This window comes from Bos mutus, chromosome 5, assembly GCF_027580195.1.
Source record: "Bos mutus isolate GX-2022 chromosome 5, NWIPB_WYAK_1.1, whole genome shotgun sequence".
Classification (NCBI taxonomy): domain Eukaryota; kingdom Metazoa; phylum Chordata; class Mammalia; order Artiodactyla; family Bovidae; genus Bos; species Bos mutus.
Window position 1 is genome coordinate 750,045 of NC_091621.1, and position 13,852 is coordinate 763,896.

A 13,852-nucleotide genomic window follows, 5' to 3' on the forward strand; every position below is an offset into this window, starting at 1 on the left:
CCGCCGGCTGACAGCAGTGCGGTATCCAGGGAGCTTTAAGAGGTTGTGCCTGACAGGGCTCCCAAGGGTCTGGGCCCTCCTAAATCCCAGGAAACAAGGAAACTTACCAAGACCTGTTTGGGACAGCCGTTCAACTCAGGTAGTTGTGTGGTCAGACACGCCAAGGGGCCAAGCGCACAGATTATGGAGTCCAGAAGCACGGACAGACTGCCGGACACAGCCACCATGCCCTGAAAGAAGAGCATGAGAGGGGGAGGTTGCGGCCTGCATCACACTCGTGAGGCTCCCTCCAGGCCCTGGGTACTTCCTCGCATGGCTCTCTGAGTCTGGGGCAGTTCCAGGAAACTTGCGGCAGAAATGGAAGCTTTCTGCTTTGGTAACTCAATACATTCCAGGTTTCCTGTCTATATTTCTAAACCGTTGTATCCTCTGTGAGACCTTGGGTTGGTCACTTAGGAAGAGTGGGGGCTGGGAGGGGGGACAACCCTACACTTAAAAATATTTAAAAAGGCCCCACCTATTGTGGAGAACTGCTGGCAAGATTTGTAGAGGTCATGAATGCAAAAGTTATTTTTCTCATGAACTCCACAAATATAGCTCAAATGTGATAACCATGAGAATTCTACATACTAATGATTAATATAAGCACACACACACACAAATTCTCCACATATGTAGCTTTTTGACAGGTGAGGATACCACTTTTCTGTTCTTTTTAAAATTTAACCTCTTCTAGAATTCATATCGTTTGTTATCTCTGGGATTCAAAGAGATAAGAAATAAGATTGCTTGCTGCAAATACTGCTGCCGAGCTCTTGTGTAATCTGGTTCAACTAGGAGTACTGTGAGGATATGGGACCTAGAAGGCAGTGTAGCAGAGTCCATCAGAGAAGGAGCTCTGGGCTTCAGACAGCTGGGTTCAGAACCTGGCTATCCCACTCACTGAAAGGGGCAAGTTACTTTCTATGCTGTGCCTGTAACAGACAGTACTAACAGCATCTGCAGCAAGGAGGGGATTAAGTGAGATAACAGATGTAAAGTACTTGGGGGTGGTTCTTGCTACCTGGTAACTGCTCAGAAAGTATCCATACTGCTTACTAGTATTACCAACATCTTCATCTCCAAAACTGCATTTCAGGCTTCCTGCTAGATCTTCCGTTTTGGGTATTTTTCAATCTCAACACACTGTAAAGAGAAATAACCTACCGTTCCTCCTAGCATTCCTTCCTCTGCTAAAGTCATCATCACTCACACACCTGCCCAGTCTCAAGGCCATGCCACCACTGACTTTTCTTTCCCTTCATTCTCCTCGTCTAATGTATCCCCCTACTTCCAAGTCAGAAAATAAAGCAAAGGGTTATAAGAATGGGCCCTGAGGTCATGCCACCAAACTCAAGGCTCCATTTCAGCACTTAGGGGCTAAATTTCAGACAGAGTTCCTTAATCTGAAAGTCTATTCTTCCTTCTGTAAAATAAGGGAACACAAATTCTGTTTTACAAAACATGCAATGTGAATTAAACGAGAGACTCCATGTATAGCACTCACAAAGCTGCCTGAGTGAGAGTTCAATGAAAGATAGCAATTAATAGTATTACTCCATACTTTTACAGTTAATTATAGGTAATATTTTTTGTCTGACTCTCCCAATAAGCATCCTGAGGGCAGAAACCAAGTCCTATTCTTTTTTATATCCTCCCAGTAACTACTGGGGTTCTGTATAGTGTAATATCCCCCAATAAATATTTGAATTAAATTCAAATCTTTGTCATGTCTAGACTATTGTTATAACTTTTCCCTAATTCTGGTGTCTTCACTCTCAATCTAAAGTAGAAGATATTCTCAAAGAAAATCAGATGAGAGCTGTGATCATTCCTTCTACTCAAAACATCCCCAAAGCTGAGCTGTCATTTCCTTCCGCAACTTGTGCTGGGCCCTTCATAGTTCACCTTCCCCCACCTTGGGTGCTGGATGTTCTAGTTTTTCATCATTTAAGCAATAAAACCCTTTGAAAATAAAACCTCAAGTGGAACCCTAATACATAAAACAGTTAAAAGATCTGGTGAAGGTAGGAATGGGGGTTGAGAGCCCCACTGGGTCTCTTCTGACCTATCTTGGCAGAAGACGCCAGGGCTGAGAAGCACATGTGCACTGTGGTCTTGGTTTAGGATGCTATCTCCATGATGCAAGTCCTGCCTGTCCTTCTGGGTCCTGATGGAACCCCACCTCCCTTTCAGAGCCTCTCCTGACCCCCTCACTCTGCTCTCGACTACTGCTCTAACTGCTTCAGGTGGCAGAGCTGTAGAATGACAGCAGGCTGCACAGTGGGGCGAGCTGAGCCTGTTCACAGTGAGTTGTGTAGACTTATGATAATGGTCACAATTTTATTAGGCTTCAGGTATTCAATTTTAAACGAGCAACTATATATAAATCAATGCTCCTTAAAGTGTAGTAGTTTACTAATTTCAGGTGGCATACAGGTGAACATTAATCGGTTGATAATGCACATCCATTTTTCCAATGTACATTAGAAAAAAGATTAGAATACCACACTTGTGATATCCAGGATATCACTGTGAAAGCATGGATAAATGTATTTAAATAAAAATACAAAGTAGATAACAGTATAAGTGGTCTGAGGAAATTGCAAACTTGTGAAGATATATGCAAATGATTAAAGTCTGCGGAGAAGTGGATTAGAAGGGGAATTACTGCTTACTGCTGACACACTGTTGTTGTTTAGTCACTAAATTGTGTCCAATTCTTTGCAACCTCATGGACTGTAGCCTGCCAACCTCCTTTGTCCATGCAATTTCCCAGGCAAGAATACTGGAGTGGGTGGCCACTCCTTTCTCCAGGGGATCTTCCTGACCCAGGGACTGAACCCTCGTCTCCAACAATGGCAGGTAGCTTCTTTACCGTTGAGTCACCAGGGAAGTCCACTGCAGATACATGTGGGGTCTCTCTTGGGGATAGTGAAAATGATCTGGTATTAGACAGTAGTAATGGAGCCAGAAATCTGTGCATATACTAAGCCACTGAATTCTACATTTTAAAAGGGTAAACTTTATGGTTGTTGCTGTGTTAGTCACTCAGTTATGTTCAACTCTTTGTGACCCCATGGACTGTAGCTTGCCAGGCTCCTCTGTCCATGGAATTCTCCAGGCAAGAATACTGGAGTGGGTTGCCATTCCCTTCTCCAGGGATCTTCCCAACCCAGGGATTGAACCTGGGTATCCTGCACTGAAGGCAGATTTTTCATAGTCTGAGCCATGACAGTTATATCTCAATAAGACTGTTTCTTATGTTTTTAAAAAAAGTGGAATAGAGGGTCTGCAACGTTCTTTTCCCTTTTCCAGTCAATATGGACATGTAACCCTCCCATGGCAACTGCTCACAGAAGCTAGCTTGTTTTATTTGCTCATTTTGTATCTATTTTATCTTTCCAGTTACACTGCAAGTTTCTTGATGATATGAAATCATCAGGAAGCTATTAGGAATTCTCCTCCTCCCAGTTTTTGGAATTATGCCTAAGTATTCAACAAGTATTTGCTAAACTAAAAGGAAATGGCAGGGAAAATCTGTAACATGGGAGGTGAATTTTATTGCTGTTTAGTCGCTCAGTCGTGTCCAACTCTTTGCAACCCCGAGGACTGCAGGATGCCAGGCTTCCCTGTCCTTTATCATCTCCCGGAGTTTGCTGAAACTCACGTCCATTGAGTTGGTGATGCCATCCAACCATCTCTTCCTCTGTCATCCCCTTCTCCTGCCTTCAATCTTTCCCAGCATCGGGGTCTTTTCCAGTGAGTCGGGCTCTTCGCATCCGGTGGTCAAAGAACTGGAGCTTCGGCTTCAGCATCAGTCCTTCCAACGACTATTCAGGATTGATTTCCGTTAGGATTCACTGGTTTGATCTCCTTGCAGTCCAAGGGACTCTCAAGAGTCTTCTCTAGCACCACAGTTTGAGGGCATCAATTTTTCAGTGCTCAGCCTTTTTTATTGTCCAGCTCTCACAACCATATATGACTACTGGAAAAACCATAGTACTGACTATACAGACCTCTGTTGGCAAAGTAATGTCTCTGCTTTTTAATACACTGTCTAGGTTTGACATTGCTTTTCTTCCAAGGAGCAAGTAACATTTAATTTCATGGCTACAGTCACTGTAACTTTTTAGGAAACATAAGAATATCTAAATATGAAAAATAAGGATTCCAGAATATTTTCTTCTAGAAATATCTATATCCATTCAAATATCCTAGCCTACCAGGAAGTGTCTGTTTGTGACACTTACTAAATTTTGAGAAATTAGCCAAAGAACTTAGACAAAGCTTCATTTCTCATGGCCTCTGGCGTTTTATTTGTTGAATAATAATTCAACTTTCACATAAAAGCCAAGTGGGTAGTTTTATATTTTTACGCTGACTTCTCAGCTTAAAAATGGCTTTAGGAACGGAGACTGATTTCTTTGCTGCAATGTCCTACTAGGACCCAGCAGAAACCTGAAATCCTACACCACTGAGTGAGCCAGGGGGCAGTATGGTTAGAAGTGGAATATGCTAACAGAAATGGGACATGACAGTTTTGCAGGTTAAGTGATTTTGAAACTGAAGCTTAAAAGGACAAAGATCTCCTTAGGGTATACAACACTGTATAATTCAAGTGCAGAGTAATGAAGAGCTTGGACACCTCAATCTCCCCGTTTGCTACCTAGTTTCAAAGCTGTAGAGGAACTCTGACTCCCCTGGATAATCTAACCTGTCTATTCAAATCCTTGCTGGAAATGCACAGAAAAATCCAAACTCTCTTGGAAGTAAAAATGATGAAAGTTTCCATGGGATTTGGACTCATTTTTCAAAAATAAAAGTGAGTTGTAGGGTTATATGTCAATTATTTCTCTATAAAGAGGGGAGGGAGAGGAAGTGTCAGGGTAATTTTCTTTTGTGTCATTGTTTCAATAGAAAAGTATCAGTGTAAGCTTTGAGAGCCAGCTTCCAAATCTTTCAGTTCAGTTCAGTCGCTCAGTCGTGTCCGACTCTTTGTGACACCATGAATCGCAGCACGCCAGGCCTCCCTGTCCATCACCAACTCCGAGTTCACTCAGACTCACGTCTATCGAGTCAGTGATGCCATCCAGCCATCTCATCCTCTGTCGTCCCCTTCTCCTCCTGCCCTCAATCCCTGCCAGCATCAGAGTCTTTTCCAATGAGTCAACTCTTCACATGAGGTGGCCAAAGTACTGGAGTTTCAGCTTCAGCATCATTCCCTCCAAAGAAATCCCAGGGCTGATCTCCTTCAGAATGGACTGGTTGGATCTCCTTGCAGTCCAAGGGACTCTCAAGAGTCTTCTCCAACACCACAGTTCAAAAGCATCAATTCTTCGGCGCTCAGCCTTCTTCACAGTCCAACTCTCACATCCACACATGACCACAGGAAAAACCATAGCCTTGACTAGACGGACCTTTGTTGGCAAAGTAATGTCTCTGCTTTTGAATATGCTATCTAGGTTGGTCATAACTTTCCTTCCAAGGAGTAAGCGTCTTTTAATTTCATGGCTGCAGTCACCATCTGCAGTGATTTTGGAGCCCAGAAAAATAAAGTCTGACACTGTTTCCACTGTTTCCCCATCTATTTCCCATGAAGTGATGGGACTGAATGCCATGATCTTCATTTTCTGAATGTTGAGCTTTAAGCCAACTTTTTCACTCTCTTCTTTCATCAAGAGGCTTTTTAGTTCCTCTTCACTTTCTGCCATAAGGGTGGTGTCATCTGCATATCTAAGGTTATTGATATTTCTCCCCGCAATCATGATTCCAGCTTGTGTTTCTTCCAGTCCAGCGTTTCTCATGATGTACTCTGCATATAAGTTAAATAAGCAGGGTGATAACATACAGGCTTGATGTACTCCTTTTCCTATTTGAAACCAATCTGTTGTTCCATGTCCAGTTCTAACTGTTGCTTCCTGACCTGCATACAGATTTCTCAAGAGGCAGGTCAGGTGGTCTGGTATTCCCATCTCTTTCAGAATTTTCCACAGTTTATTCTGATCCACACAGTCAAAGGCTTTGGCATAGTCAAGAAAGCAGAAATAGACGTTTTTCTGGAACTCTCTTGCTTTTTCTATGATCCAGCGGATGTTGGCAATTTGATCTCTGGTTCCTCTGCCTTTTCTAAAACAAGCTTGAACATCAGGAAGTTCACGGTTCATGTATTGCTGAAGCCTGGCTTGGAGAATTTTGAGCATTACTTTACTAGCATGTGAGATGAGTGCAACTATGCGGTAGTTTGTGCATTCTTTGGCATTGCCTTTCTTTGGGATTGGAATGAAAACTGACCTTTTCCAGTCCTGCGGCCACTGCTGAGTTTTCCAAATTTGCTGGCATATTGAGTGCAGCACTTTCACAGCATCATCTTTCAGGATTTGAAATAGCTCAACTGGAATTCCATCACCTCCACTAGCTTTGATCGTAGTGATGCTTTCTAAGGCCCACTTGACTTCAAATTCCAGTGTCTGGCTCTAGGTATTTCTATCACCATCCCATTTCTTTAAAAAATTTTATTTACTTTTAATTGGAGGATAATGGCTTTACAATGTTGTGATGGCTTCTTCTATACAACAGTGTGAATCAGCCACAGGTATACACATCTCCCCTCCCTCTTGAACCTCTCCTCCACCGCCTACCTCATCCCACTCCTCTAGGTTGTTACGGAGCACCAGGCTGAGCTCCCTGTGTTACACAGCAGCTTCCCACTAGCTATCTATTTTATGTACGGTAAGGTATGGGGAGAAGGCAATGGCACCCCACTCCAGTGTTCTTGCTTGGAGAATCCCAGGGACAGGGGAGCCTGGTGGGCTGCCGTCTATGGCGCACAGAGTCGGACACGACTGAAGTGACTTAGCAGCAGCAGCAGGAAGGTATGGGGAAACAGTGGAAACGATGTCAGACTTTATTTTTTTGGGCTCCAAAATCACTACAGATGGTGACTGCAGCCATGAAATTAAAAGACGCTTACTCCTTGGTAAAAAAGTTATGACCAACCTAGATAGCATATTGAAAAGCAGAGACATTACTTTGCCAACAAAGGTCCGTCTAGTCAAGGCTATGGTTTTTCCAGTGGTCATGTATGGATGTGAGAGTTGGACTGTGAAGAAGGCTGAGCGCCGAAGAATTGATGCTTTTGAACTGTGGTGTTGGAGAAGACTCTTGAGAGTCCCTTGGACTGCAAGGAGATCCAACCAGTCCATTCTGAAGGAGATCAGCCCTGGGATTTCTTTGGAGGGAATGATGCTGAAGCTGAAACTCCAGTACTTTGGCCACCTCATGTGAAGAGTTGACTCATTGGAAAAGACTCTGATGCTGGCAGGGATTGGGGGCAGGAGGAGAAGGGGACGACAGAGGATGAGATGGCTGGATGGCATCACTGACTTGATGGACGTGAGGGTGATGGGCAGGGAGGCCTGGCGTGCTGTGATTCATGGGGTTGCAAAGAGTTGGACACAACTGAGCGACTGAACTGAACTGAAGGTATGTATCTTAATTCTGCTTTCTCAATTTGTCCCGCCCTCTCGTTGCCCTGCTCTGTTCACAGGTCTGCTCTCCATGTCTGTGTCTCTAGTCTTGCCTGCAAACAGGTTCATCAGTAACATTTTTCTAGATTCCATATATATGCATTTATAGACGGTGTTTATTTTTCTGATGTACTTCAGTCTGTGTAATAGGCTTTAGGTTCATCATCTCAGTACAACTGACTCAAATTCGTTCCTTTTTATGGCTGAGTACTGTTTCACTGTATATACGTACCACAACTCCTTTATCCATTCACCTGTCAGTGGGCATCCAGGTTGCTTCCATGTCCTGGCTATTGTAAACAGTGCTGCAGTGAACACTGCCACCCCTACTTATCACTGTATCCTGAGCACCTGGTATAACAGCACACAGCAGTTGCTCACTGTGTGGATGTGGAATGAGCACACGGGTCCAGACTGTACCAGCAGCTGGAGCTTGCCACTGACGGTGCCCTTACCTCAGTTTCCTGCAGGCGGTGTCCGATGAGGCTCAGGGACTCTCCCAGCAGCTGGAGGTGAGCAGCCACATCAATGGGCTCTGTCTCAGGAGCTTTGGCTGGCGAGGCAGGTAACAGCATGGCGGTGGGTGGGGATTTCTTCTGGGGTGACAGTACTCCCATAGAAGAAGCTGAGAACAGAGAAGAAACAGAGCGATAAAGCTTGCCCAGGGCCTTGTACCACAAAACTGTTCTTCCCGGTTTTCCCTTTCTATGAGCTCCACCAGGCATATGCTAAAACTGTAGACTATGGGTTGGATCTGGCTAATAACTTACTTTGTGTGGCCTGTGAGCTAAGAATGATTTTAGATTTTTAAACGGTGGTTGTAGAAGAAATAAAGAAAAATACGTGACAGAGAATGCATATGGATCTCAGACCTAAAATATGTATTCTCTGGTCCTTTACAGAAAAGTGTGCTGACTTCTGACTTAACATTTTCTAAATATTGGGGCCAACCTTTATTATCTGGTATCTGGATATCAAGATCTGCTTCTAATATAGGCCACTCTCCCCATTTCTTAGTAAAGAAGCAAAATTCACAGAGCTGTGGGGAATAGAATGAAAAGAGAAGGATGTAGTCATTACCTTTCACTTTCATGGAACCTTCTGAGCTGGATGCTTTTCTTTTCACAGTTGTAGCTTCTGCTTTGTTCTGTTTGTGTTGTAGATACTGAGCTTTTTGCTTCCAAACCTGCAATCAGATCAGGGCAAAAATAAATTTCAAAGGGCAAAAAACTGAAAGGGAAAGCAGTCATGGAAGAACAGAATGAAGAAAAGAAAAGGAACAGTGGAGGGGAGCAGACAGAGGATTAGCGTTTCTTTTTAAGCTGGAAGGTCACTGCACAGGCTTCAGCAGTGGTGACAGCAGCATCCCAGGCGAGGACTAGGCACGTCCTTCAGTGCTACTGCTCAGACGGCAGCATTCACTCTGCGATCCCTCTAACTAAGGCTGGAATGTAAAACCACATAGGAAACCTCTGGCTCACCTTTATGTCCATCTGGTTTAAATATTTCTTCTAACCTGTCGGCTTGCAACACCAACAGTAGGATAACAATTACACAAAACTCAGAAACTAAAGATAATCTACCTGGGTGAAAAATATATGTCATCTCACCTAGATGAGCAGTATCTTAAATAAAGCAAAATGGAAATTCTAATTCCTAGACCACCTTTGTATCATCTAACTGTAAGTGACTGTGAGTGATTCAGGTATGACTATTTATCATTGTCTTATTAGTGTTTCGATAGGGCGGTATATTATTTGGTAATGGTTGATGGAGGTGATGACCCAGAACCTATCTTCCTAGTAAACACTGTCCCATGTTTTTATTATTTGCTGTGACTATGGACCTCTTTCCTCAGTTCTCAGACCACAGCTAACTACTAGCTATAGTCAGGGGCTCTGACTTTAGATCCTCTTTTAACACGTATCATTGCCCTAGGTAGGTCATCTTTTGGCTCAAATGTAAGGTTGCTGAGAAAAAAAATTAGATGAGGTTAGAAGACAGCCTCCCTGCAGCTAAATCCTCACCTAGAGTGAACTGGCACCAACTTGTTCACTGCCCTCTAAGCCATTTTCCACCAATCTATAATTTTTCTTTTTTTCCCTATTTTCAGTGTTTGGGATTTCGGGCTTCCCCAGTGGCTCAGAGGTAAAAGAATCTGCCTGCCAATGCTGGAGACATGGGTTTGAGTCTGGGGTCAGGAAGATCCCCTGGAGAAGGCTACGGCAACCCACTCCAGTATTCTTGCCTGGGAAATCCCATGGCCAGAAGAGCCTGGTGGGCTACAGTCCATGGGGAAGCAAGAGTCAGACACGACTGAACAGCTGAACAACAACAACACAGGAGGATCACACACTGGAAGGACAGAGCAATGAAAACGTGCCTGTGATAAGTCTGCTTACCAGTTTGTCCTTCTCTGGCAACTGCTTCCACACCTCAGCCAGTTTTTTACTCAGTTCCCCAAAATCTGGCACAAAAGAGTAAAAAAAACCCAGGAAAACTGAATACAGTAAAGGTTTAACCATAAACAAAACAGAAGGCCGAATAGAACAAAAACTAGGAAGAGGGTTTTGAAGATCAGATTTAAATAGCACAAGATTCTTTCAGAAAACCAAACCAAACCCCACAACTTCCCTTGGGTCTTTTATAGAAGGAAGAAGCTGTTTGGGTCGCTATGAGACAGGCTCAAAATCTCACACATCTACTCTTTAAGGATTTATGCCTGAAGCATCGTATTGGTATCTTTTAATATGATCCCATGAAACATGGCTTATCTACTTAGGTTAAAGAAAAAATGTTATGTAGAATTTGATAAGAAATGTTAGGTTTTTACCAAATTTCTGAGAGCTCAGAAACAAAGGAGAATTTCCCTAGAGCAGCTCAGAAGCAGTCTTTCAGATGTGTGATACTGTGCTCCCCACATTGCAGAGCAAGTTCACACTTTATAAAGCACATCCGAGTCTTTTCTGGTGCTTCATGTGTGCCTCACAGCAGCCCTGGTGAGAGGGTTGAGAAGCGAGTCCACACACCGGGCAGATAAGATTTGTAGATGTTACCTGACTTGTCCAAGGGCTGAGGTGTAGTGTTCTCACCTTACCAACTTCTGATACAGAGACAAATAATGAACAATGTAATATGTCATCTCCATACCCAACTCCAACCCTATACTCCAACTCCATACCCAAGAGGCGGCTGAAGGAAAAAGTCAACTACAGAATCTTGGAAAGAAACAACTGTATGTTTATATACTGTGCTTTTGGACGGGGCGTACTAAGACAAAATCTAAAGAGACCTGTACAGTTGAGGAGAGAAATGAGATTTGTGTCCTTTTCAGACCATGGGAAGAACTTTGCCTGCTGATTGGATTAACTGCCTTGCTTCGATACACATGGAAAGTAAGAACACTAAAAATGAGAAATGTGCTCACCTATGCCTGGATGGTCAGCCACAATGGTTACACGGTACTCCTTGCAGAACACTTGGTAGGCCGACATGTTCTTCTTTTTTGGCTAGCACCACATAAAAACAGAGCACGGTAAGACTTAATCAGAAGCCAAGTTGAACAACTTTGTGTCTATGAGAACAAAACAGAAAAGTGACCTGCACTTTTTCCTCAAGTGTCCTAAGTTGCCAACCAGCTTTCCTTAAATAGGATAATTATTAAACCATGTTACATATGACTCAGAGATGAGTATAAGTTTTACCTTTAGAAGGTAAAAACCAGATGCTGATTTTTAGATTTTTCAGGTTGTTGCAGCTACTTGATAATTGTTTGTAAAGCTCTTCATTCGTCCTACAAATGTTACCTAATTCTTTTAGAATTGAGTGCTAAGCAAATCTTTATCTCTCCTGGGGTAGCTATTTTTTGTCTTTAAAATAAGAACCACATAACTTTCCTTTACTTTGGGGCTAGAAAATCAAGAACCAAATTTACGTTCATATTGTGCTTCTGGTTTTCATTTCTTCTTTTTTCTTTTGGTTCTGCGGCACGTGGGATCCTCGTTCTCCAACCAGGGGTCGAACCTGCGCCCACTGCATTGGATGTGGATCCAATGGATCACCACTGGATCACCACTGGGTCACCAGGGAAGTCCCTGGCTTTGATTTCTAATGTTAAAATTTTCTTGATCCTGCTTTGACTGTCACTTGTAGTTTATTGTTATTTTATTATTCACATTCTTGTGGTCCAAGGTGAAAAGTAAATAAATAACCGAGGACAATTCTTTGGTACTCAACGTAAGATGAACCTTTTCCACATCAACCAAGTGCTTTGTACTACTTGAAGTATGTTTATGCTTCATTGAATTATGACAATTCCAAAAGCAACACAGGATTTTTGAAAAACAAGATTTTAAAATCAACCAAGTGTATATAAAACAGAAGGTATTATACATTACTATGCATTCCACTTTATAATTAACCATAAACTTGGAAGAAAAAAGTTTTCCTACCTGAAAAGGCACATTAGATAGCACCTGTCCAACCCCCTCACTTTGAGGATGAAGAAAAGGAAACTCAGAAAAATAGTGACTTGTCTGGGTCCTGCAGCTATGCCGGTTTTAACACCAGAATGGCTACAACCCAAGCACCTGACCTTTAGGGCTATGCACTATGGGCCAAGGGAAAAAATACATTGCTTCCTTACAGAAAAAGTTACTATTTCAGAATAAACGATTATCCCTTTATAACTTTTATCTAATATACTGAGATGTTTTCAGTCTGGCTTTCCTTACAACCTCATTTGTAAGTATCAGAGTACGATGATTGGTCCTCCACCTCCTTCCAAGATAGTCCTTTCTGGTCCTGCAAGTTATTATAATGACATGAATGTTTGGTGCTTTAAAAGCTGCTGGAAACTTTTGTTTGCCTCAAGAGTCATATTTTACAACCAAAACAAAACAACAAACAACACCATCCCTGTCTCATGACTTCAGAGCTGCACCTTGTTTAAAATGAAGTCTAATCGCGCACTTTGGGTTCACCTGACTTAATTCTTAATACTGTTTTCATAAAACTGCTATCCTCAAAGACCAAAGGCTAGGCAACACTTTTGTTGTTCAGTCGCTCAGTTGTGTCCAACTCTTTGTGACCCTATGGACTGCAGCATGTCAGATTTCCTTGTCCTTCATTATCTCCTGGAGTTTGCTCAAAGTCCATTGAGTCGATGATGCCATTCAACTATCTCATCCTCTGTCACCCCCTTCTCCTCCTGCCCTCAATCTTTCCCAGCATCAGGGTCTTTTCCAATGAGTCGGCTCTTTGCATCAAGTGGCCAAACCACTGAAGCTTCAGCTTCAGGATTAATCCTTTCAATGACTATTTAGGGTTGATTTCCTTTAGGATGGACTGGTTTGATCTCCTTACTGTCCTAAGGACTCTCAAGAGTCTTCTCCAGCGTCATGGTTCGAAAGCATCAATTATTCAGAGCTCAGCCTCCTTTATGGTCCAACTCTCACATCCATACATGACTACTGGAAAAACCATAGCTTGAACTATATGGACCTATGTTGGCAAAGTGATGTCTCTGCTTTTGAATACGCTGTCTAGGTTTGTCATAGCCAACACTTAAGACAATAAAAAAAGCTGTGTGACAGCTCTGACTTGAATTCCCAAAGGAATTCTGAAACCATTTTTGAAGAATGGAAACAACCCTGAGACATCTCCCAAAGTACCTGCTCTGAATGAGATAGCACTTCTTTGGCTATAAAAATTATGGCATGTTTGTTGTAAATTTACCTTCAAAAATTTCAGACCAGTCTTTTAAAAACAGCTTAGGACTGACATTTGGCCATATTATAAAACTTGTAAGGAGTTTTAACAATGTTTCCTTAGACAAGTTGTAAGACTGTGAAAGGTTACTGCCCTCTATTTCACAAGGCTATCTACAGCTATAACATAAAACTAAAATGACTTTCATAGAATGAATCACAACTCTTACTCAATACACTAGATCCCAATCCACATCCTGAAGAAAGGAGTTCCTCTCATAGCTCTCATAAGGACTTTATTCAATTGTGTAGAAAATAAACCTGCATTTTTTGAGTACCTGTACTGGGTATAGTGAGTAGTTAAAGAGGATGAGCTTTTGAAGCCCAGATCTTATTCTAAGGCAGTCAAGCAGCATAAAATGGAAAACTTTTGAAACATAAAGTTTGAAGGCCCACCATCTTTTCTCAGCTTCACCTTATACTAATGATTTGATCCTGAATAAAACACAGGAGAAGTGGATAGCTCTTCTGACATGTGCCATTAAAAGTATTTCAGCGGCAAAGAAGGAAAAGCAG

At 42.4% G+C, this 13,852-nt stretch overlaps 1 protein-coding gene across 5 annotated transcripts in view; it reads right to left on the bottom strand.

Annotated features, from left to right (window-relative positions):
* Positions 1 to 13,852, bottom strand: part of HMGXB4 (HMG-box containing 4) — a 35,591-nt gene that overhangs the window by 2,512 nt on the left and 19,227 nt on the right. For all 5 annotated transcript variants that reach the window (XM_070370194.1, XM_070370195.1, XM_070370197.1 and 2 more), the window contains 5 exons: positions 10,996 to 11,077; positions 9,971 to 10,035; positions 8,649 to 8,754; positions 8,024 to 8,193; positions 108 to 230 (listed from right to left, as the gene is read on the bottom strand). In XM_070370194.1, the coding sequence (XP_070226295.1) occupies positions 108 to 230; positions 8,024 to 8,193; positions 8,649 to 8,754; positions 9,971 to 10,035; positions 10,996 to 11,077 (546 nt within the window). The remainder of the gene's footprint in view (positions 1 to 107; positions 231 to 8,023; positions 8,194 to 8,648; positions 8,755 to 9,970; positions 10,036 to 10,995; positions 11,078 to 13,852) is intronic.